The following is a 24,757-nucleotide window of genomic DNA, read 5'->3' as shown; positions in this document are numbered from 1 at the left end:
TGGAGTACTGTGTCCAGTTTTGGGCCCCACACTACAAGAAGGATATGGAAAAATTGGAAAACGTCCAGCGAAGGGCAACAAAAATTATTAGGGGACTGGAACACATGACTTATGAGGAGAGGCTGAGGGAATTGGGATTGTTTAGTCTGCAGAAGAGAAGAGTAAGGGGGGGATTTGACAGCTGCTTTCAACGACCTGAAAGGGGGTTCCAAGGAGGATGGCTCTAGACTGTTCTCAGTGGTAGCAGATGACAGAACAAGGAGTAATGGTCTCAAGTTGCAGTGGGGGAGGTTTAAGTTGGATATTAGGAAAAACTTTTCACTAGGAGGGTGGTGAAACAGTGGAATGCATTACCTAGGGAGGTGGTGGAATCTACTTCCTTAGATATTTTTAAGGTCAGGCTTGACAAAGCCCTGGCTGGGATGATTTAGTTGGGGATTGGTCCTGCTTTGAGCAGGGGGTTGGACTAGATGACCTCCTGAGGTCCCTTCCAACCCTGATCTTCTATGATTCTATGACTCTATGAATGTCTGCGCTTGGGGATGGGATCTTAGGTGTGACTGAAATGCTCCCCTTTCTGGGGGAATAGACACAAGTGACAGTGAGTGAATGGACAAGGAGGACTTAGAGGAGGCAGCAATACTTCAGATTGTGCGGAAAATACACAGGAAAAGTAAAGAAAGGCCCAGCAGCTCAATGGGACAAAGTCCGGAACAGCAAGCAGTCAAGATAAAGCTGACACCAAACCCAAACATAGTAGATTAACTTTCACTGGGTACAAGTTGGTTGAATAGTTCCCTTTAGGACTCTGGTCGAGCTGAATGTGCCTGGATTGGAGCTCCTTTTAGAAAGCCGCCCTGGGTGAATTGAGAGGGGGTAGTATTCTTTGATACACACCTAGGGATTGGCACAGGTCCCTTCTTGTTGTTGTTTTTGACAGGCGGACAGCGAAGGAAATAAAATGCCGTAGAACAGGCATGAACAGATGTGATGATACATATAGGGCACACTGGGGAGGGCTCTTCCCACCTCTGCTACTGCCTGGCTGCGTGGCCCAGGGCAAGTCACTTCACAGTCAGCAGCAGCATTTGAGTTATTTGTGTTGCAGTAGTTCTTAGAGGCCCCAGCCCTTCTGCTAGGTGCTGTAGAAATCAACACAAAAGCAATCTGTGCCCAAAAGACCTTACAATGTAAGTATGAGACAACAGGTAATGCAGCCAACAGAGGGGAACCCAAGGTATAAGTATCAGGGGGGAGCCGTGTTAGTCTGTATCCACAAAAACAATAAGGAGTCTGGTGGCACCTTAAAGACTAACAGATTTAAGGTATCAGTGAGACAATTATGATAAATGTGATTAACCATAGTCAGGGCTCTCCATCTGCTTAACCACTGTTCATTTAATTATTTTAGGCATCATGGCAGAAGCGAGTTTTAAGGAAGGAGTCGCTGATCCGTGCCTCAGTTTCCCCGTCTCTAAAAAGGGGATAATTATCTTGACCTTCTTTCCTGAGGCCTCAGAAGAGTTTGCGATCTGCGTAGCATAATAATCACCACAGAGAGGAAAAGCAACGCACTAGTGAAGCAGGGGGATCAGGCACCAGATGGAGGGAAGGAGAGAGGCAGAGGACGGAGAGGTGGTGAGCCGCAAAGCAGCGCCCAGATCTTTCCCCTGCAGGGTTAACAACAGTCTCCTCTCGCCTCCTCTGCTCGTTTCCCTCCCTGCCTGCTGCCATTGGCTGCCTCTGTAGGTTTAAGCTAAGAAGCCCCGTAATTAGGACCCCAGCTGACACAGGGCCAGGTTCCTGGGCAGGCAGATTTTAAAAAAAGAAGAAAATCCCTGGTGGAGCCTGGGTGTTTTCCTTTCGCTTTGCTGCGCAACCTTCCCAGCCATTCCCCCTCTGCCTGCGGCTCTTTGAAGCAGGTGGAGAAGGGGGTGACCAGCCATCCCAATGTTATGGGGCTGTCCCAATATTAGGGGCGTTGTCTTGTATAAAGCCACTATCCTCCCCTCCCTGGGAAAAAAAAGTGTCCCGATTTTTTCACCCTTGTTTTCTGGTCACCCCTCGGTGGGGCGCGACAGGAAAAGGGCAGGAATACAAACCTCTTTGCGTCTGGGCGAAGCAGATCTGGGCTCCGGCGCTGGAAGGAGGGGACCCCCAGGAAGCGGCAGGTATGTGATCTCTTGGGGTGCTGTGATTCCTGGCAGGCAGGTCCTTTAGGGGTGGCATGCTCAGTGGTGCTGGAACAATTTATATAGTGGGGGGTGGGGGGGGCTGAGAGCCACTGAACCAAACTGTAAACCCTGCATATGATGGAAACCGCTTCAAGCCAGGGGGTGCAGGAGCACCCCCCAGTTCTGGCACCTATGGGCATGCTGCGCCAAGCTCCGGGAGCTGGGCTGGCATATGGGGCAAAGAACAGAAGGCAATATCCTAGAGTGGGGGAGATCTCTACACGCCCTGCCTGGGAAGTTACTGCAGTGTGATGGCAGGAGAAGGGGGAAAGAATTGGGGGGGGGAGTTCCCCCTGTGAAAATCGTGTCAGGGTGTATAATAGAGGCACCCCCTCGCTCTTGGGGAAGCTGAGGGAATTCCCACAGAACAAGCCTCAGGAATCCTATATGGAAGAGGGGACTCCCCTTCCCATAAAACAGGAACTGGGTGGCTCAGCTACTTAGTTGGGGGAGACCGAACTTTTTCACTTCCAGCTGACCCGTCTGCCTGTTTCTGAGTGGGACAGGAAAACCCACTGCGATTGGCACGAATTGTCCCCCCTTGCCAGCAGGCAGGCCGAGCGCTGAATGGGCAGGGGTGGACAAAACACCGCCCTCCCTACTCCCCAAGAGGTGGTGAGACAACAGGGGCCAGATATTCAATAGAGCTCAGTGCCCACGATGGGGGCCAGGGCTGTGTATTTACAAAGAGCCCAGCTCCTATGTAGGGGCTACTCGATTTTCAAAAGAGCCCAGCATGTCGGGCAAATCTGGCTGTAATTGTCACAGCCGGGAGAGGCCGTCACTGGGTGCTGAGTGCTTAAAATGGGCACCTAAATGAAGGGGGGAGCTAAGTGGGAAGGAAAATCTAGCCGTGTGTGTGAGAGAGACAGCGCTGGGTGGGAAAAGGCCATTCTGTCTTGCAGGGATTTTGATATTCTGAACATTTGCTTTCATTCGGAATGAAAACGAAGAAATTTGAAATATTCCACCAAAGGGAAGGGAGCCCTGGCTCAGGTCTACCGGGTGGGCTGTCTTGGAGCCCTGGGGTCCTTCTTCCAATCCTGACCACCAAGTGGAATGCAGATCTTGAAAGATCCTGACCCTAAGGCAGTCCAGTCCTAGGCAGTCCAGTCCTAGTCCTAAGGCTAGGGTCCCTGAGGCGGGCTGCCGAGAAAGCAGGGATGTGCCAAAACTTAGTGGAAATCGTTCCACGTCCACCGAACATTTTGATGAAACAGCAAATGTTGATTTTTATTTTTTTTTTCAAAAAAAGTTTCATTCAAATTTTTCTGACCAGCATCAGCCAACACCTGCTCGCACGTTACTATGAATTCAGGGCTGCCAGCCCTGGATCCTCTCACCAGCACTCAACTCAGCAGATTGCTCAGCACAGCTATGAACAAACCTCTTGTTATAATGAATCACAGTCATCTCCCCTAGAGCTTTTAGCGTAGTAGGCAGGTGACAGTAAGTGGTGAAAATGGAGCATAGATCTATATATTCAAAAGTGGCCTGGGATTTTGGGTGCCCACCTTGAGACCCCGACGGCCTGATTCACAGAGTGCTGAGTAGCTGCAACTCCTGCTGACATTGGGGGTGCTCAGCACTTCAGCAAATCAGACCCCAGGTGCCTCAAGTTGGGCACCCCAAAATGCATGGACATGTTTGAAAATGTGGGCTGTAGTGAGTTTGCAGTAGACAGTACGTAAGCTCCTTCATTTTCAGTTTAAACCAATTTTTACCAAAAAAATTCTGGGTTTTACAAAAAGTATTATTCACCTTTTGCTGATTTTCACTCTATTTTTGTATCATTCAAATATTGTAAAAAATAACTTGTTTTATTAGGACAATACCGTACATGGCATGAAATATATGTGTTATGATAATACGTTAGTCCAGGGATTCTCAAACTGGGGGTCGGGACCCCTCGGGGGGGGGGGTCGCAAGATTATTACATGGGGGGGGTCGCAAACTGACAGCCTCCACGCCAAAGCCTGCTTTTCCTCCAGCATTTATAATGGTGTTAAATATATAAAAATCTGTTTTTAATTTATAAGGGGGTGGGTCGCACTCAGAGGCTTGCTATGTGAAAGGGGTCACCAGTACAAAAGTTTGAGAACCACTGCATTAGTCTGTGTGTACATGCAAAGCTGCCTGTTGAAGTAAGGTTATGCATTAGTCTAGAAGATACACACAGTAAATAAACAGGCACGCACGCAAGCTCTGAAGTGCGTGTGCATCTGAACGTACTGACGAATCTCACGCCCACCACGTACACATTTGAAGCTGTTCACAGATAACGGTTTCAAGAGCTGCCATGCACTAAAATGGGAAGAAAACGAAAATCTGTCTCCGAATACATTTCAGAACACAAGGAAGTATTCAAAAGTTTTTAAAAAACAGGAGAAAAGGATGAAGTTGAGGGTATGTGTTGCAAACGGTGTGGCCCAATTATTAAATGTAAATATTTATAGGCTACTAGTTCTAAGTGTACAACAGTAAACTGTTTATTCAAATGAAAAGTTTTATTTGGGGATTAGAGAGCTATTGTTTTCTTAAACTCGGAGGTGGTGTTGTGTTTTGAGTTCTGTTTTCATTCTGCAGCAAACCACATTGATGAATGGAATTCAAAACACGAATCTACTGAATACTTTGCCGCCCGTCTTTCCGTCCACCAAAATAAACCCCAATATTTACCCAGAAAAAATTATTAATAGTTTTTTGCACTGATTTTCACCTATTTTTGTTCTTGTGATAATAAACATTGATACATTCCCCGGAAAAATTAAATAACAAAAACTGAAATGGAAGGGCCCTTAGATTATGGTGTGCACAGAAAGAGAGTGATGAAAGATGGAAGGTAAATCCTTATTGTTTTAGTCTTAAACTGCATTTGGACCCAAGGAAGGAGTAAGTTACACTGAGCATGAGTTGAAAGTTAACGTTCCGGTCTTGGCATAAGAGAGATGGAAGGTAGCATGCGTGGCCCATGGGGAGCTAATGTAGGAAAGCAAGATACTATTTCACATTCTTGTAGTGCCTTTCATCTGAGGATCTCAAAGTGCTTCACAAAGGTTCATGTCACTACTGTTGTGCCCATTTTACAGCTAGGGAAACAAACTCCAAAGGGGGAAGTGACGTTCCCAGGGTCACACAGCAGGTCAGAGCCAGGAACAGACCTTAGGAGGCCGGCCTCACCATTTTGGGTTCCAAGCCCTATGGGCAAATTCAGGCCTGGTGTAAGCAGGAGAAACTCGATGGTGGAGCTGTACCTCCTCACTGCAGCTCTGATTTGGGGACGTAGCTGTTGAAAAGCCCCAGCGAGGCGTGTGTGTGGAGACAACAAGGTACTCTCCCAAGGGATCCCATGAGCCGCCCAGCACCTCAAGTTCATGGCTAGTCTAGTCTCCCCCAGATATTTGTCACTTCTGTGCAAAGGAATAAGCATGCCAGCAAAGAGAACAACCTTGCACCAGAGGGGCGAGCCGGACAAGGTCATTAAATCCTCTTTCACATAGAAGAGCGAGCGCCAAAGCCAGTGATTAATGGCGCTGCCTTCAGAGAGGGGTAGGGGACAGGACGGGAGAGAGACAAGGACATGGGGAAGGAAGGACTGAGCCAACAAATTGAGGAGGGGGAAGGAGCTGAAGAGAAACAAAGGAGATGAACCTGTGGGAGCTGCCTGGTTCCGCCTAGGGAGGTGCTAGCTATTGTTATTCCCTGCTAATTGTGGGGAATTGTCCAGATGGCCAAACTGATTAGTCACATAAAACCCAAACACAGGGTAGGACTCCAGGGGCTGGATTAATCTCTAGCCTAACCCTCCCTGACGGCCTTACTCCAGTCAGGGATACCACCCTGTTATTTGTCGTTAAGCAACATTTACTGCTCTGATGGAAGGTCCCATCCTGCCAGCCCTGAAGTCTGACGTCTGTACAGTGTCAATGCCAGTTCCTCTTATGTTACCTTCACCCCTGAACTGGAGGAAGAGAAGACCTCAGCCTCCAGTCCATCCTTGGCCTCTCTGCTGAGACTGCCAGGAGAATACAACTGTGATGGAAGGCCCAGTCCCTTGGAAACTGGCGTGAAATCACCAGTTGGAATTTCAGTATGATGGCAGCCCGCACCCCAGTGAGAAGCCGCAGTAGCAGGAAGAGAACTGGGTATGGTGGCCAGGGTGCAGAGCCTGGGGAGTTTGCTATTTGGAAGGCCACAGTTGGAAATCAAGGGGAAAGGCTGTTCCTGAAACTCTACAGAATTATTAAAAACATAAGAATGGCCATACTGGGTCCGACCAAAGGTCCATCTAGCCCAGTATCCTGTCTTCTGACAGTGGCCAGTGTTGGGGCCCCAGAGGGAATGAACAGAACAGGTAATCATCACGGGATCCATCCCATCGCCCATTCCCAACTTCTAGCAAACACAGGCTAGGGGCACCATCCCTGCCCTATTGTTATTTGTGTTTCAGTAGCACCTAAAGGACCCAATCAAGATCAAGTCCCATTGTACTAAACACTGTAAAGAAACATAGTAAGGCACAGACCCTGTCCTGCAAAGCTTATAGACAAGACAGACAAAATGTGTGAAGCATTATCACCATTTTACAGATAGGAAAACGGAAGCACAGAGGATGGCCCTGATCCTCTAGGCCAGTGTGACTCAAGACCTCGGTGGTTCAGGAGCCAAATTAGTGATCAACATTACCCAAAAGAGCCACAGGAGTGTGAATTCATGGTTTCCTTTACTAGCTATACACATACATATATATTATTCTCACAGCAAAATGACCAAGTATTCTACAATTGGTTAATAACATAGTCAAAGCATCCTGTTTGGTTAATAATTAAAATCACACATTTTAATATCGTGTGCTGCAAAGAGCCACAGGAGACACGTTAAAGAGCCACTTGCAGCTCCCAGGCCTCAGTCTGAGTATCCCTGCTCTAGGTATTTAGGTGCCCTTAACATTTTCAAAACTGCTGCTCAGCTACTGCCTAACCCCGTAGGTGCCCAAATCCCTATAACCCCTGCTGGACAGCATCCACAAAGCCCTAATGCTGCCCTGCAGCAAACCAGTGGTTTGGACCCCTGGGGGCCCTGAAGCAGGATTCTCAAACCAGGCAAGGGAATTCCTATCTTGTTGGGGGACCTGATCCTGTAGGTGTGCACTGAACACACCTATGACCTGCTACCTGTCAGACCCCACAGTGGAAGGACTGGAGGCAGGCCACCGGTAGGACAGCACATGCAAAAGAGAGTTGGTGGCACAGGGAAACCGAAGGGCAAACGAGAGAGGTACTGAGTGTGAGCAAGAAACAGCAGAGACTGCTTCAGCTGTCCAGGCATGGGCTACCTAAGCCGCTGAGCTGGCCTAGGTGCATAACTCCAGGATGGGGTTCAAGGCTGAGGAACCCGAGTGGAAGGAGGCACCAATCTCTGGCCCAACAGCCCGGGGCATCAGGTTAGTCATTTAGGTTTCCAAATCCTTCTCCTCTCCCCAGCATTTCATTTCTGGCGACCATAGGCAGCTCCCCACTCAGCTTGTGGGCTTCTGAGGATGCCTTGCTTAGGTGCCTAATGCTGCCCAAGGGCTGCCACCGCCAAGATGCAAAAAACCCCCAAAAAGCAGCCACTGGCCACCCAACCACCACCAAAAAAGGCCCTAGTACCACTGGTGGGCTTGGAGTCCATCCTGCTTCCCAGAGCGCTTGAGGGAGTCCCCCTACCCTATTCTCCCCATACATTGTATGGGGAGCTTGGGCACCGTGGGCTGGGACCACTAGGCAGCATGGCCCCAAGGGGCCAGGCTAGGTGTTGCAGTACTGAGCAGAAAATCTGGGCCAAAGTGGTTTGCCCAAGGTCACGTAGCAGGTCAGTGGCAGAGCCAGGAATAGCATCCAGATCTCAATCCCAGTCCAGTGAAAGGCTTCTGTCCTCTGAGGCTCATGCACCGGAGATGGAGTTCTGAAGTGCAAAGCTCTCCCTTGCTGGCATTGCAACACCAGTGTCATCACATAGTGGTGCCAGGCCAGCCAGTCAGGCGGGCCATTTGGTCAACAAAATGCAGAGATTGGTCAGGCAAGTTTGTGTCTGTTCCCCCCTTTTTTCCCCAGCGGTAATTGTGGTCTCTCTGGAGGAACCACAGATTTCCCTTCCCTCCTCCAAGTTTGCAGTGAATTCTAGAGCCTGCCACTTGCTGCTGCCTTCCTGGGAGCAGGGTGCTGGGAACAAGGCAAGCAGTCCTTTTTGTTTTTTCCTCCTGGTCTTTGGCCAATCTGCTAAGTTAATTATTGACCCAGGCACCCAACAGAGAAACCTGAGCTCCCTGTGCTAATTACCTTGGAGGAGCTGGTCTGAGACCCTGAGAGGCATGTGGATGAGACTCAGAAAAAGAGCCATTCCCTCATTAAAACCAAGAATTCCTGAAAAGCTGCACCGATGGCTGGATTTAAAAGCCCCAGTGCACCCCTTGAGCTCTCCGTCCAAAGCTCGCTCTCCTAGGCACAGCTGGAGCACTCCGAATTCCAGGCTCTTCTGAATGGCGTCACAAAAGAGGGATGGGGGCGGGGAAGAGACCTACTTCACATGCCTTCTGTAAGGCTGATCCTACTCGTGGATGATATTTCTGTGCCTTAGAAAGGTGCAGGTTATCCTGGGATGTGGGCGACAGGGTAGGGGAGTATGTTGCAGACACAAACATTGAAGTGCGGTGTACTTTGGAGTGGCATCTGCATTGTGGAAGGGCATGTGTTGCAGTGGGATAGTGGAGCAGAGGGGCAGGCTGAAATGGCATTGCAGATGGGTACACGCTGGTCATCGGGCAGATGCCAAAGGGACGTTGCAGAAGGGGATAGAGAACAAGATAAGAACAGCCATGCTGGGTCATACCAATGGCCCATCTAGCCCAGTATCCTGTTGTCCGACAGTGGCCAATGCCAGGTGCCCAGAGGGAATGAACAGAACAGGCCATCGTCAAGGGATCCATCCCGTGTCATCCACTCCCAGCCTCTAGCAGTCAGAGGCTAGGGACACCCAGAGCATGGGATTGCATCCCTGGTCACCTTGGCTAATAGCCATTGATGGACCTATCCTCCATGAACTTAGCTGATTATTTTTTGAACCCCGTTATCGTTCCGGCCTTCACAACATCCCCTGGCAACGAGTTCCACAGGTTGAGGGATAGCTTGTTGGAAAAGGCCTGGGAGCACAGAGAAGTGTGCATGCTGGAGAGGGGTACGCGTTGGGAGTAGAGATGGGTCTGCCCACTGCAGAGGGGTGCATGTGGGAAACGGGCTGGGATCATGGCGGTGCTGCAGAGGTACATATCTCAGGCCACGCAACTCAAGCACGGTTCACTGGAGTTGGGAGCAGAGTGTGCTGGCTTTGAAAGTTACAGTGTGACCCCCGTCTATTAGCCAAGTCAAGGGAGTTAAGATGGACACTTTGCTGACACTGACACCAGGCATAAGTTACAGCAGCTTAGACTCCCTCTCTGACTTGGGCCTCATGAATGAACTGATTTGGGGGGGGGATCCAGGAAGTGCTAAAGGATCCCGCCCCCCAGCCTAAGAGGCGGGTCCACAGGACCTGGAAATGAATTAATTACGGGGGACAACTAATGAAAGAATAGGGACAGGAGTGCGGTCAAAGGGTCAAACGAAGGGAACCAGACAGGGACACTGAGCAGAGAACCCCGGACAGCGCCCACTGCTTCTCGAAGCCGTCAAGAGAGTCAGTGGATGCCGCCCAGAGGAACTCTGCCCGGAGACGTGAACGGACGGAGGATTGCAAATAGGCCCCACAGTCACAGGAGATTCCATCGGCCCACCTCCTCACCCTGGTTTTATAGATGGCCACTTTAGCCAGGGCCAGGAGGAGGTTGACCAGGAGGTCTTGTGGCTTAGGGGGCCACGTATAGGGAGTGCATAGATGAGGGGAAAAGTGCAACCAAAATCGTAACAAAATATTTGTGAGGAGCCGGAATAGGGGCTGCAGCTTGGCGCACTCCAGGTATACGTGCGCCAGGGTTTCCCTCATGCCGCAAAAGGGGCAGGCGTCTGGGATAGGGGTGAACTGCACCAAGTACATGCCTGTGCTCACAGCCACTGAAGCAACCACCAGCTGATATCCCCGGCGGGCCTCGGGACCAGGGTGGAATATAGGCCGGCCCACCGGGGCTCCTCACCCTCTACAGGTGGCAGGAGGTCCCGCCACTTTGTGTCAAGGCGGGATGCAAGGGTGACGATGTGATGCCGGTGAGATTTCTCACAGCAGCTCACTTTGTCTGTCCAGCTCTGGACTCTCGCCCAGTGGGGTGACTGGCTGGATGCAGCGTAGATCAAGAAATGCCTTACAACCCCCACATGCTGCAATCTGTGTCATATGGCTCGTAAATTCCTCAGCTCGTTCCCCTGGGCAGTGCTGCTGATCAGTCATAGCCCTGCAAACCCACCACCTCTGCTCTTCCTCAGCCCCAGGCTCTCTGGTTTCTCTCCGCTCAGAGCTAGGACAGGAAACCCAGCCGCGGAGCGTCGGCCTTTGGGAAGGCATCCAAGGAACTGCAGGAGCTGAACGAGCGAGCCATCACATTGACATCTCGGCTTTGTTTTGGAAACCGAAGTGCGGAAGGAAGCCAGCGGTGAAAGAGAGACGCAGGGGGGATGGGGCTGGTTTCCACAGTGTAACCATTAGCTAGGAGAGGTGCCCGGTGTCTGCTGGGTTAGGTGGCTGCTTGGGCAGGAGGGAAGGATGATTAATAACAGGCCTGTGGGGGGCTCACAGGGAAAAATAATCATTTTCCACTGAACTGGAATAGACAGATTAAAGCTGCTTCCTGCTGCTGCACTGAGTGACAGGATGCGAAATCATGGGATAACTATGGGAACATACGGCTCTCACCAGCTGGGGAACTCTCCCCTACCTGGCCTATGTGCACCTCAGAGTCCATTCCAGCTGGGTACAGAAATCTAATTCTGGTTCCCTCCCACCTCAGGGGCCTCTCCCAGGGTCTGTCACGGCTCCCTTTTAATTCCTTCCAGCCATGGCTCAGCACAGAATCCAACCCTCCTCCCCCGGCTTTTCAAAGCAACATGCACCCTTTCCACAGTCATTAGTTGAGCCAGAGAGCTCCTGTTATCTCCAGCTAACTTTCCAAGGTCTCTCTGAATAATCCTTCCTTCAGCTGAAAAATTCCCTTGCCTTTCACTAAAGGCTCGAGACATGGGAGGTTCAGTGAACCCCCGCATTGCTTTGCCTGCTACTGAAATGCAGCTACCTCTGGGGTGGAATTGCTCACCCCCCCCCCCGCAGTAAAGATGGAAGGTTCTCTGCTTTCTTTTGATGCCATATGTATATACAGTAGGCTCCATATCAGTTCTGTAAGGCGGTAAACATACATCACTAAGCACTCATGATGCAGGTTCTCCATAGGCTCTCAAGTGTTCTGTATGGGTAAAGGCACCAGACCAATTCTGCAATGCTACCAAGCACTATATAGGTTCTGTATGGGCACAAAGAATCCAGGCACTATGTAGGTAACTATCCCATATAGACACCAAAAGAGTTCTACTTGTGGCACCTTAGAGACTAACCAATTTATTTGAGCATGAGCTTTCGTGAGCTACAGCTCACTTCATCGGATGCATACTGTGGAAACTGCAGAAGACATTATATACACAGAGACCATGAAACAATACCTCCTCCCACCAATGAAGTGAGCTGTAGCTCACGAAAGCTTATGCTCAAATAAATTGGTTAGTCTCTAAAGTGCCACAAGTCCTCCTTTTCTTTTTGCGAATACAGACTAACCCGGCTGCTACTCTGAAACCTGTCAAAAGAGTTCTGGTTCCACATAGGTTTTGTATGACCAGCTGAGCCTGGCCTGGACAGAGGTACCATAACAAGACTTCAGGTCCCATCTGAAAGCCCTCCAAGCAGCACCAGCCTGCCTGGACATCCTGCCTGCCCCATTAACAGCCCTGTCCCATCTCACTTTAGCTTTGTTTCAGTTCTTGCTTCCTGCTGATGTCCCTGCCGAGCCCTACATGGCCCCAGAGAGACACACCTCCCTGCAGTGGGACACTCGCTGGCCTTGCACCCACCTCCTCTTCGGACAGTGACTCCGGCTGCGCCCTGGAAGAGTACCTGGAGCCCGCAGCAGACGCTGCCCCAGCAGAGGTAGGCAGGAGTCCTCCTTCGGCCCAGCAGCCCCTGCTGCTTTTCCTCCGCTCAGCGTTCTGCGAGATGGTATCAGGGAGCTGAGACTTTCCCCTAGGATCTGAGCCTGGGCTACTGCACGTGCCAAACAGGCCACCTTCGCTGCGCCTCCCTCAATGAAGCATGCCTCTTTGCTGTTGCGCCCACCTCTGGTCCCCACTGGGTCGCTGTTGTCAGTGCATCTGGGAGCCACCATGTCACTTACCCCCAGTCTGCTCTGCCACTGCTGGACCCCCCACCCACTCATTCTACTCCCGTGCAAGCCCTACAGTGGCTCACGCCCAGTGGCAGCCAAGAGGGGAGAGGGCTGCAACCGGTCCCGCTTAAACCTCCCATTCCATCACAGGATCGCTCGCTTGGCTTCCCGGCATCCACGCAGCGCCGAGGACAGAGCAGGGCTAGTGTTGTTAGCGGGGTGCAGTCTCGCTGGGCTTCCTTAGGGGCTTGTGTCAGTGGGCGCCTGCAAATACAAGGGAGGGGAACAGTGCTGATGGGGACTGTGCGACTGCTCTCCGATGGCCCTGCCAACGCGTTTATTTCAGGCCCGGGTTTCTCCGGCAAGCAGGCTGCTAACATGAAAGAAACAAAACTTCCAGGCACATCCTGAGACAATCCAACTCCCTTTATTTGGGACCTAGCTCAGGTCCACAGCACGCCCAGATCTGCATTCTCCTTTTGCCTGTGAGAGATTAACCCAGCAATGGAATTTAATAGCCGTGTTGACACTTAAAACAGGCCAAAGAATGAACCTGGGGTTTGCTTAGGAGCAAGAGTCCCATGCTGCTTTGCAGTTAAGCTCATTTTAAGCAGGGGTTTTACTAAGCAATAACTTTAGACCAGTGGCTCTCAACCTGTCCAGACTACTGTACCCTTTTCAGGAGTCTGATTTGTCTTGCGAACCCCCGAGTTTCACCTCATTTAAAAACTACTTGCTTACAAACCCAGACATAAACATACAAAGGTGTCTAAATACACTTGTACTGAACCATTGCTGACACTCTCATTTTTACCATATCATTCTTACATAAATCAATGGGAATGTAAATATTGGACTGACATTTCAGGGTATAGTACATAGAGCACCATAAACAAATCACTGTCTGAACTTTTAGTTTGTATTGATTTTGCTAGTGCTTTTTTATGTAGCCTGTTGTAAAACTAGGCAAATATCTAGATGAGTTGATGTCCCCCCTGGAAGACCTGTGCCTACCCCGGGTTAAGAACCACTGTTTTAGAAAACGGCTGCAGCCGATAGGGTAGTGACAGTAACCACAAAATGTCTTCAGGTGGTATAACACGACATTACTACCAAAAAAAGAACAAACAATCTCTAATCAGATCTTGTTGAGGCAGCTGGAAAGGTACAAGGGGACAGGGAACTTAGAAAAGAATCTAAGGAGATGTGTACACCAAAAGAGGGAAATAGATATGGATTGGAATGATAAACAATAAGAGATAAGGGTATAATTAGCCTAAGAAATCACAGGGGAAGTAAGACCATCTGCAGAGTGGACGCAGGTTGTCAGCGACCGTCTGCCTCTCTGAGTTTGTGCTGTCTTTACTAACTGTTAAATCAATGTATCCACTCAAAGCTGATCTATTCGAGGCTTGTTGTTATTGAGCTAATCCAGACTCGAGAGAGCTCCTCTCACTAAACGGATCATCACCGTTAACATTTGCATCAATTATTGGTGATCGATTATTGACCAATTATTAATCCTTGATTTGTCATTATTAATACCCTGGAAATCTTTTCACGTCTCTCCTGTGTGAATTCCCCAGGTATCTTCGCGCTTCGACTCTCCCTCAGCGGACACGGTGCCTGCTGCCATCAGGAGCCAGCTCCGCATCAAATCTCTCCTTCGGCAGCTGCCCCCGCAGGACTGCAATGTAAGATGGGCAGTGCCTTTCCCATGGGGATTCTGTATGCTGGCTATGGTTCATGCATCCATCACTCCACAGCATGAGCCAAGCTCGCTCTTCCCCACCCCACAGGCTTTGCCACCCTCTGCTACTCCAGCCTTCGCTCCCTCTCCCATATCATCCTGTGCACCTCAATCCTGTCCTGGAGGAACCAGTCCTCCCACTCCAAAGACAGCTTTGATGCTTCTCAATCCTGCTTTGCAGCCTCTCTCCCCTGCCCCCCGCCCCAGTATTCCAGTTCTGGGATCCCCCATGTTCTGCTCTGCCAATGCCTCTTATCCCTGGCCTGCCGCTGCCCCTGCTATTCACAGCCCTTGTTGCGAGTTCAATCCTTGAGGGGGCCATTTAGGGATCTGGGGCAAAAATTGGGGATTGGTCCTGCTTTGAGCAGGGGGTTGGACTAGATGACCTCCTGAGGTCCCTTCCAACCCTGATAGTCTGTGATTCTTTTGAGTAGAAGCCAGTGATGCCAAATTCTGCAGTGGCTCTGCAATGTAGACATGTGCCCATGGCGGCCAAAGCTGTGACCACTCCAACCAGTGCTGGTTCGAGGGGCAGGGGAGCAGGGCCTCATGCTGGCCCCCAACTGCTGCTCCATTCGGCTTAGTTCCTCCACTCCTGATTGGCCAGCCAGCCTTTTAGGTTTTTTAAAATTATTATTTTTTGCTCGGCCACCTGGGCTCCCAACTCCATCCAAACTCCTGGCACTTGTACCTATGCTCCAATGCGATGCCCATCACCACAGCATCCAAGCACTTCTTCCACATTGGAGCACTGGGTTGCAGGGGTGAAACCCCCAATGTTCCTGCTGCTGTGATGCTATCTTCTGGTTCCTTTCCAGGACAGGTACTGCCCCGGCCTTGGGGGGGAGGACAGGAGGCGACTGCAAGCATTCAGCGCCCGTCGCAGGCAGGAGTCACTGGGGCAGGGATTTGCGTGCCTTGTGCCCTCTGCCCGCCTTTGTGAAAAGGTAAGACGTTGCTATGCCCATTCCAACCTCCTTTGTTTCCAGGACATGCGAGGCTGCAGCCTGGGGCCCATCAGCACCTGCAGCTATGCCCCTTTCACTGGCCAGCTCACAGGTCCCGGGACAATTCTCGGGGCTGATGATATCCATTTGCCTTGCAGTGCGGCAGGAGGTTGAACACAGGGGACCTGGGGGTTTTTGCATCCAGGCTGGGAGACCGGTCCTGCTGGCATCCCTCCTGCTTTGTCTGCCACTCCTGCCACCAGCCTCTGGTTGACCTGATCTACTTCCACCAGGAGGGGAAGATCTTCTGCGGCCGACACCACGCGGAGTTCTTCCGGCCACGCTGCGCCGCATGCGATCAGGTAGGCACACAAGTGACTGCGCAGGCACCGGGGGCCGTGTCCCACTTTGAAGGCAGCGGAACTGCTATGCCACGCTAGGCCTCGGCTCCGTTTAGTCCGGTATCCCTGCCATACGGCACCAGCCCATTGGTCCCTCTACTCCTGCGTCCTGCTCCAGCCAGTGATGCTCAGAGGAAGCTGAAGATGCCCAGTTGTACAATGCTGTCCCTGGGGTGTACAGAGGCAGCGGCGGGTTCCTTCCTGACCCTGGCAACAACCCGTTCATGCCCTGAAGCATGAAGTTTGATCATTCCCATCTTAGCATCAGAAATAAGCTCAAATCCCCCAAAATTTGCAGGAGGAGGGGTTCCAACCCAGATCCAAATGCTACCAGCTTGGGGGCTCCGTCTCCACCTTTGGCGTCTGGCTGAGGTCTCCCTTGTGCCTTCTCTCGCCAGCTGATCTTCACAGACGAGTGCACGGAGGTCGAGGGCAGGCGCTGGCATCTGGGGCACTTCTGCTGCCTGGAGTGCGACCTGCCTCTTGGGGGGCAGAGGTACGTCATGAACGGTGGCAGACCCTGCTGCTGCAGCTGCTTCGAGAGCCTCTACGCAGAGCTCTGCCAGGCCTGCGGCGAGCTCATCGGTAGGTAGCAGGCAAACCGGGCACGGCTCTGAGCTGGCCAGTCGCACCAGGCGTCGGAGGGGGGACAGAGTAGGCTGAAGGGTTCTGCGGGGGGCTTGGAGCAGCCAGCGTTCCCGGGCGGAGGGATTAGAATGAATGGGAGGCAGTGGGCACGGGGTGGCCCAGCTGAGACCTCCCTGGGAGAGGACGGGCACCACCTTGAGGAAGAGCCTCCTACCCTTGTAACGGCTCTGTGTGGGCTGTCCCTCAGGTGTGGACAGCGAGCAGGCCACTCACCAAGGCCGGCACTGGCATGCCCGGGCCTCTTGCTTCTGCTGCACCCTCTGCCAGAAACCGCTGCGAGGGCAGCCGGTCACGTCCCACCACAACCTCCTCTACTGCTCCGAGGCCTGCAGCTTGGAGAAGGCGACAGGGGCCTCCACAGCCTCGGACTCGTCCGACTCCGCCTTCGTCTCGGCTCCGTCTCCTGACTCGACGCCTGTCTCCCGGGCCAGCAGCAAGGGCGGCAGGAGCGCCCCGGGACCAGGGAGTGCCCCTCTGGCTCCAGCAATGGGTGGCGATTCCTGTCAACGGCGGGCAGAAGCAGAGGGTACAGTCACGCGCGAGCCACTTTCGAAAGCAGGGGGGGGGAGGCGGAAATCGGGGGCAAGGAGAACGTTGGTCCTGCACGGCCAGGACAGGGAATTTTCCCTTAGCAGCAAGAGGCATGTCCTCCTGCCAGCATGTAGTGTCCAGGCTGGCTCGAGCGTAGAACCATTCTGCTCTTGCCCACACCAGTGAAGTCCCTGGGAGGCTGCATGGTCTGCAGGATCAGAATCAGGCCCATAGGCTCTACCAGGACAGATCAGCCGGTCGGGCCTTGGGAACATCTCCAGCGGTGGCCAGCAGCTGATACCACAGCGTAAGACGTAGGGTGGGGACAATCCTGCCCTGATTTACGCAGCCCCATCGGCTTCCATGTACATGTCAAGGCAGAACTCCGCTTGGGCTCCAGCATTGTGCGGCAGTTGTCATCAAGCGGGGATGGGGGGCATGGTGGTGAGGGGCACATTTGGATCCTTTTCTTTCTCCTTCTCCCCTCGTTCAGAGATGGAGGACTCTCCAGATCAAGCCTCCACGCGCCCCGCATGCAGAAGCCAGGATGGCCACGGGACAGCATTCCAGGAGAGCAGTAAGGGAACTCCCTTCCCCAGTGCGCTGTCACAAGCAGCTGCCGCTCCCCCGGGGCAGGAACGATCCTCCACCACCCTGCCCAGTGAACTGGGTCTGAATGGACCTGGGGCCTTGGGCGACCAGCTCCCAGGGAGCACGCTCGCAAGGCTTCCCCCAGGCCGGGGAGCTCCGCGCTTTAGAGTCAGTTCATCCACTGACCCCAGTCCGGCAGCACGACAGAGCCCGGGCCCATCGCTCAAGGATGCCCGCCCACCAGATGTCATGGAGGAAGAAGATTCCTGGTGCCCGACCTGCTCTTCCTCCTCGGACTCAGACTCGGAGCAGGAGGGCTTCTTCTTTGGGAAACCGATCCCGAAGGCTGGGCCAGCCCTCCCCGACAGGGAACGGAGCGGCCTTGGCAGGGCGGCAGGAAGGAGCAAGCACTTGGCCAGGCTGCGAGGAAGCCGCAAACACTGCAGCATTTCCTAGCACAGGGAAGGCTGGGCAAAGAGCAAGGGCTCCCCAGGCAGCATGGAAAGGACAGAAAGGGGGTGGACGGCAGGAGGAAGAACTTGTTACTTAGCCAAGTGTATTTAACCAGAGGGTCCCCCCAGTAGACAAGCCAGGGGACCAGAAGTAGCCCCATGATGAAGAACAGGTACAGCAAGCTGGGGAGGGGAAGGCAGACAGCCCTCAGGTGGAGGCACAAACATCCCCTCTCTTACCTCACACCCAGACATGGGAAAAGACAAACCAGCCAGCCCTGTTTGTTCTCCAGAGCCTGCTTCACTGTGAAATGCAGGGGGGGTGGGGTTGTTAACACAGCAATGGTGCCTGCAATCCAAATCTCTCCATTGCCCTATCAAAGGATTTTGCAAGCACTGGAGAGCTCCGAGGGGCAGGACACAGGTGGCTCGGTTTGGCTGCTCCGGCAAAGGGGAACTCTTGCTCTGAGGACCTCCCTGCTGAGAATCCCGTTCAGGGAGGTGCGCACATTCAGGGGTGGCCTGGCCCCTTTCGCCAGCCCACCGGGACCGATCAAAGGTGGACACCGGATCCTTCAGCTCAGGGCCAAGTGCGGCTTTCTCCCCCATGGTGAAAGCTCTGAAGGAGGATGACTGGACTTTGGAGAGGGAAGAAGGGTTTTGAAATCCTACAATCAAACTGTAAGCAATGAAGCGCCCCCAGCCCGGGGATGGTGAGGGGCAGACTGTGAATGTGCCAGAGTATTCAAGAGATCAGTTCCTAAGCTTCACCAAAAAAGTTCAACATGGACCTGAAAGGGGTTGGCGTGTGAATAAGAGAAGCAGGTCTGGGTGGGACATGTTCTGCCACCTGCCTGTCTGCTGCCTGCAGGAGGAAGAAGGAAAGGGCCTCACTGCATTAAGGGGGTCCAGTCGCTGCTCGCAAGGGGCTTCCCTTCCACTCAGGGTACGTCTACACTACAGCTGCTGTAGAAGCCCAGCTATGTAGTGCTTCCCACAATCACGGAAGGAATTTTTTCCGTCCATGCCGTTAATGCGCTTCCCTGAGAGGCGATAGCTGCCTCGATGGAAGAATCCTTCCGTTGGCCTGCCTGCGTCTGCACAAGGGATCAGGTTGGCCTAAATTTTAGGCGTGGACCAGATCTAAGTCATTGGCACGGAATATGCTGGCGGGATAGAGCACAGCTTTTAAACAGGAGGGGGTGGGAGTGCTGCAGGGCCGGCAGAAGGAGCCCAGGTATGGAAGAGCAGGGGAGCTGCAAGTCAGGAGTGAAGTGCATCAGCAGAGCTGGGTAGGGAGTCCAGGATTGCAATCACAGAAGAGCAGGGCGGCCATGCTTCCGTGGAGCTGCCTTGGGACTGAGGATTAAGCTGGCCTAGGGCCATATTTTTAGAAGAGTCCAGCTCCGATTTAGACAGAAAATTAAGCAGACAGAAGAGCCCAGCACACTGGGTGCTGAGGGCTTGAAAATAATCCAGCCCTGAGCTCCTTTAAAAATCCCACCTCCTGTAGCTACCTGCATCACACCTTGCGCCAAGCAGAGCCACCAGTTCCTCCTACGGGAGAAACGCCCCAAACTGAATGTTTTGAAACAAGCTTGTAATGGCCTCAACCAAACAGCTGCTGCCTTATTTACCAGCTTCCCCGTTAACTCCCCTCAGTGGCTCCGTCTGTGAGCGGCTGTATTCACACTCGAGCAGACTGACACAGGAATGCTGATGGCGCAGGGGCAGCTGCAGGGGGGTGCTCTGCCCTCCGTCTGCCATTTTATTTTTCAGAGATAAAACAATTTTCTCCAGAAACAAACAAACAAAGAAACATTTCAAAGTTCAGGGAAGCCAAGCGGGGACTCCTCTCCTTCAAGGAGACCATAAGGCTCAGGGGCCCTGATCCTGGCCGGGTGAAACCGCTGCAAGTATTATCCCGAGGAGGCTGTCGCTCATCACTCACAGCCTCGGCTTCTGTCAGCCCCGCCCGAGAACCCTCCACCCATCCCCAGCCCCTCTGACACCACTTATCCATCCCCACGGCTACTGACCCCTTCGGCCCTACCCCCAGGCAGTCCCCTCCCCTCCTAAATTACAAACCCTCCCTGCCACTTCAAGCCAACGGCCCCTTTCCCATTCCACGCCGTTGGCCCGCATCAGCACCGTGATTGCAGCCCTCCACGCTGGGGGCTCTGCTCCACCCCGTCATCTCCAGCTGCAGCCACTCAAGTCCGCAGCTGCTGGTTTCTCATCCCAGCCCGGCCCGCTGCTGGGGCTCCAGCCCCAGTCCCCAGCAGCGCTCCTCCCCCCCCCGCCATCGCTCTCACCCACCACCCATCGGGCTCAGAGCTGGAGCAGACGTTGGCCGCTGTGCTGCCTCTCACAAGCGGGCGGAGCCCGAGTCGTAGCTGCTAATGAAGCGCTCCAGCTCTCGCAGGCAGTAGCCCCCGACCTGCCGCAGGTTGGCCCGCAGCGCAGAGCCCATCGCCGCCTCCATGGAGGGCTCCTTCTGCAGCAGCATGGCGGCCACCACAGCGAAGGCCAGGCTGGACTGCTGGTAGGACTGCAGGGAGGGGAGAAGGGGAGCTTGTCAGACGAGGCGGTAGGCAGGCAAGTCCCTAAACTCAACCTGGGTGCCTGAGATTCCCCCCTGAGGCCCGATGGGCAGCCCCGTGAAAATGATCAGAGCTACCCTACGACTCAGGCCAGTGGCACCCCCTAGGGCTGGGGCAATAATTAGTGCTTTCGTTGATCCCTGCTGCTGTCATGACACACCTCTGCCGGGCGGCCCGAGGACCTCTCCCCGCTTCTGTTTGGAGGGTCCCTCCCTCCGCCCAGAACATTTGCTACCACCAGAGCCTTGCAAGGGGTCAGGCTCTGAAGCCTCAGCCGCAGGGGCAGACAGATGGGCCAGCCAGCCAATCACCAGGGAGTGTTAAGACAACAGGGCCAGCCCTCAGACTGCCCCCAGCTCCTGGCAGTTTAATCCACTCCCCAGTGGAGTGTGAATCCAGGAGGAAGAATATTTTTCGCATGCCGTGATGGCCACAGGCACAAGAAAACAAAGCAAGGAGGAGGACGGGGGTAGGAGTGAGGTTGCTTTGACTTCCTGGCACCAAGCTCACTCATCCTGAACTGCTCAGGGCTGGCAGTGGGGTTTTGCCTCCAACCTCATTCTTCCCAACCCAGGATCACGCTGGTTATTCATGGATAGCAGACACATGAAGGTCTGAGATGCCCCCCCACCCCAAACCTATTGCACCTGCTTTGAAGCCCTCACTGCAGCTGTTGCAAGGGATTTGGGGCAAGCCATGCAGATGGCGGAGGTGGTTCGGGAGGGGAAGGGAAACCTAGATTCTGCACACATCAAGAGCCTCAATGCATCTAGGTCCTACCCTGCTCCTGGGTGAGCAAGAGGGGACAGTTAGAACTTACCAGCTCAATTTCTTCCTTTCTGGCCAGTATGGCAGCAGAACGAAGGTACTCCATGGTCTCCAATGGGGCAGCCAGAGCAGAGCAGGCCTGGTAAGGATAACCTGCGTCCTCCTGATGAGCGGCCAGCTGCTCCTGCGTTGATTTCAGACAGGGTGAGGGAAGGAGGTTAATCTGCTTGGGGGGAAGACAGGGTTGGGCGTTTGCAGGTACATGAGTGAAGAGGGCTACTGACAAATCGTCCCAAAGTCAAATCCAATAGTCAAGAGTGGAGAAGCCAGGGATAAACTCTTCCCCCTTACCGCTTGCTGAAAGTGGGAGCATTAGAGGGATGGCTGCAGAATATTTTAAAGCATTTTTCTGAGCTTTACGCCACCTGCCCCAGCTTCCTGTCTGGGTAGCAAGGGGCAGTTTCCCTTTAAAAAAAGAACAGGGGATGCCAGAGATGGGCACCAGTCCAGATCAGCTGCGATGCAAAATCGCTACAGTCGGATCGCTGTTCTTGTCCCTTGCGTGAAGGGAGGTTGTGATAAATGAAGCAGGAGGCAGCTCCCTTTTATGGACACCCAGCCAGCCAGTTAGCTATAAAATCCCTCTTAGTAGCTGTTCTCTACTTGCTTTACCTGTAAAGGGTTAAAAAGTCCACAGGTAAAAGGAAGGGAGTGGGCTCCTAACCAATTCCCTTTGTCTGGTCTGTTGTTCTTTGGAGAGAGGGGACAGAGCAGAGACAGGGCTGTAAAAAGCTTTTTGTCAGGTATGGAAATCATAGGATCATACCTAAAACCTACTCATGAATCAGAAAATGTCTAGAAAGACACAATTAGGTTTATTTCTGTTTATTTCTTATTGGCTTGTGGACTCCTCTGTGCTAACCCCAAATGCTTTTGTTTGGCTTGTAACCTTGAAGCTGGACCTCAAGAAGGTTATTCTTGATGTTTAATTTTTATAAGTGGGTTTTTAAATCTAGCAAAAGCCTAAGTTCCAGATGTATTTTCATTCTTTTTGTTTTTAATAAAATTTACCTTTTTTAAGAACAGGATTGGATTTTTGGTGTCCTAAGAGGTTTGTGCACATGTTGTTTAATTAGCTGGGGGAAGCAGCTAATTTCCTTTGTTTTCTTTCTCAGCTCTTCCCCGGAGGCGGGGGGGGGGAGGGATGGCTTGAGGGTACCCCACAGGAAGGAATTCCAGAGTGCGCCTTCCCGGGCTCCAAGGGGTTTTGCATTTGGGTGGTAGCAGCATCTACCCATCCAAGGTCAGAGAGAAGCTGTAACCTTGGGAGTTTAATACAAGCCTGGAGTGGCCAGTATTAATTTTTAAAATCCTGGCAGGCCCCCACCTTCTGCACTCGAAGTGCCAGAGTGGGGAATCAGCCTTGACAGAGGTCGACGGCTCTCAGCCCAGTTCACAGTGGGCAGGCACCCCTGGCAAAAAAGCCACCACCACTGGCAGCCCTAGCAGAGCTGCCAAGAAATTAATGGCTCACGGGGGATGCTTCCCAGAATCTACTGCCTTGGCACTTGCTTTGAAGCACCCATGCAAAGGATTCTGGGGGTGTTTTAGGAAACAAAAGTGGGCTGGACAAGAACTTAATCCCTCCCAGGCCTAAGGTGCCAACCTGGGAGAATGGGGGCAAACAGGTCAGTTCATACCAGCTCAGTTTCTTTCTTTCCCACTGGAGGCAGCTCCTCTGTGATCTCAGACCAGACAGGAGGTAAAGTAGCTAGAGCAGAGACAGCTTGGCTGAGAAGATCCGGGGCCTTCAGGTTGTCTTCCAGCTGGAGCTGTGGAGATTATAGAGGGGGCGAGGGAGGTTATGCCATTCCAGAGCATGGGGGCTGTGGGTTTGCCAATGCATGGAGTGAAACGGCGGCAGCGAAGACACTGACAAATCAAAGCCAAAAGACTGGATGGGCCATGGAAACGTACCCCAGAACCCTTCAGGTGGGTTCGTCTTCTTGCCTCCACTGATGCACGGTTGGGATAGTGCAGAGGATTCTGGGGACTACAAGCATCAGTTCCACAGGATGGGGCAGGCAAATGGAAGCAGATAATGTGTGGGAAGAGGGCAGCAAACCCCACCTTATCCTAAGGCCCCAGAGCATCTGATCCAAGGTGAAGGAGAAGGGTCAGTTCATACCAGCTCAGCATCTTCTGTTCTGATAGGATAAAGCTCCTCTGTAGTTTCAGGTGGGGCTGGTGGCTCAGCAGCTAGATCAGAGCCGGCCTGGCTGGGACGGTCTGTGGCTTCGTGGCTGGCTTCCAACTGGACCTGTGGAGTTTTCAGATGGAGGGAGGAACAGTTAGATTGTCCCAAGGGAGGGCGGGGCTGTGCGTGCATGAACGAAACAGGAGCACCAGAAGCTCCAACAGTGCAATCAAACTTTGCAGCTTCAGAGGCGATTCTGCAGGAATAAAATCCCTCTGTTGTCTCACAGCAACTGGGAGACTACTGTAATAGCAATCCCTAGCGCTTAGCTAGTGCTTTTCATCCCTAGAGCTCATAGTACTTGACAAAGGAGGTCAGTGTCATGAGTCCCATTTTACAGACAGGGAAACTGAGGCACGGGGAGGGGAAGTGACTCGCCCAAGGTCACCCCGCAGGCCAGTGGCAGAGCTGGGAACAGATTCCAGATCTCCTGAGTCCCAGTCCAGTGTTCTAACCATTAGACAAGACTGCCTCCTGTTCCACACCATGGAACACATGAAACACACTTGTGACCCATGCGCCCTTTTATCCATTCGCTACGTTAGCAGAGGAGGCAGACTCCTATCTCAGCAGCCTTGCACCTCGACGTCACCAGCGATGGAACAGTGCGACTGCTGCTGCTGGACAAATGCCCACATCGCATTCCCCATCATCAACTCTTGGCTGCACTTAGCTGCCTCCTGGACTGCCTTGGCGGAGTCCAAAGGACTGAATGGACCATGCAGATGCTATCCACAAACTTTTGCGCCGGTCGTCTTGGAAACTCCTTTGATGTGCTACTGCAGCCGGTGCCAAGGATTATGGGGGGTGTTTGGGAATTAACGGCAATCCATTGTCAATCAATGCCAGGTGGGCACAAGGAAGGGACTTCAATCGCATCTCTCAACACGTCTAGCCTCGGGGAAGAGCTGAAAGTGGGGGACGGATTAGCTCATACCGTCTCTATTTCTTCCTCTGGGAGACAAAGATCCCCCGGAGTGTCAGCCAGGATTGAGTCAGTCGCCAGAGTGCAGCCAGCCTGGCTGTGATTGTCTGCAGCCTCCAGACTGGCCCCCAGCTGGACCTGGAGAGATTTCAGATGGATGAGGACTGTCCCAGGGCAGGATGGGACCTGTGGGGGCAGGACTGAACAGTAGCCCTGGAAATGGTGACAGTCAATCAGACCAAGGAGCTCTGTGGTGC

General features: G+C 52.8%; 2 protein-coding genes across 7 annotated transcripts in view; one reads left to right on the top strand and one right to left on the bottom strand.

Moving 5' to 3' along the window:
• Positions 1-1,568: 1,568 nt before the first annotated feature.
• PRICKLE4 (prickle planar cell polarity protein 4) lies at positions 1,569-22,401 on the top strand. Of its 2 annotated transcripts, none has more exons than XM_073319593.2 (8): positions 1,569-2,171; positions 12,224-12,392; positions 14,214-14,321; positions 15,196-15,324; positions 15,483-15,686; positions 16,124-16,310; positions 16,561-16,899; positions 17,398-22,401. In XM_073319593.2, exons 1-8 carry the CDS (start codon positions 1,951-1,953, stop codon positions 17,949-17,951), a joined length of 1,911 nt encoding a protein of 636 aa, XP_073175694.2. In that variant the 5' UTR covers positions 1,569-1,950; the 3' UTR covers positions 17,952-22,401. The 2 variants fall into 2 exon arrangements, with proteins under 2 accessions (XP_073175694.2, XP_073175695.2); XM_073319594.2 differs by having other exon boundaries at positions 1,570-2,171; positions 12,213-12,392.
• LOC140901196 (uncharacterized) overlaps positions 20,042-24,757 on the bottom strand; it is a 23,774-nt gene continuing 19,058 nt past the window's right edge. For 4 of the 5 annotated variants that reach the window (XM_073319599.2, XM_073319595.2, XM_078849760.1 and 1 more), the window contains exons 10-14: positions 24,513-24,713; positions 23,507-23,638; positions 23,019-23,150; positions 21,371-21,502; positions 20,042-20,498 (exon numbers count right to left, since the gene is read on the bottom strand). In XM_073319599.2, coding sequence (XP_073175700.1) covers positions 20,316-20,498; positions 21,371-21,502; positions 23,019-23,150; positions 23,507-23,638; positions 24,513-24,713 — 780 coding nt within the window. In that variant the 3' untranslated portion in view covers positions 20,042-20,315. The remainder of the gene's footprint in view (positions 20,499-21,370; positions 21,503-23,018; positions 23,151-23,506; positions 23,639-24,512; positions 24,714-24,757) is intronic. The other variant, XM_078849761.1, reaches the window with a different exon arrangement.

The sequence above is a fragment of the Lepidochelys kempii genome, chromosome 21 (genome assembly GCF_965140285.1).
Source record: "Lepidochelys kempii isolate rLepKem1 chromosome 21, rLepKem1.hap1, whole genome shotgun sequence".
Lineage (NCBI taxonomy): Eukaryota > Metazoa > Chordata > Testudines > Cheloniidae > Lepidochelys > Lepidochelys kempii.
The sequence above is the reverse complement of the archived record's forward strand: the minus strand, read 5'-3'. Positions and strand labels throughout refer to the sequence as shown.

Bases quoted from the DNA above. Each gene is read 5' to 3' on its own strand.
- PRICKLE4 (XM_073319593.2), top strand. From the start codon at position 1,951: ATGTTATGGGGCTGTCCCAATATTAGGGGCGTTGTCTTGTATAAAGCC. The intron at 2,172-12,223 runs GTATGTGATCTC...GCTTTGTTTCAG, and splicing joins GGACCCCCAGGAAGCGGCAG to TTCTTGCTTCCTGCTGATGT. The intron at 12,393-14,213 runs GTAGGCAGGAGT...TGAATTCCCCAG, and splicing joins CAGACGCTGCCCCAGCAGAG to GTATCTTCGCGCTTCGACTC.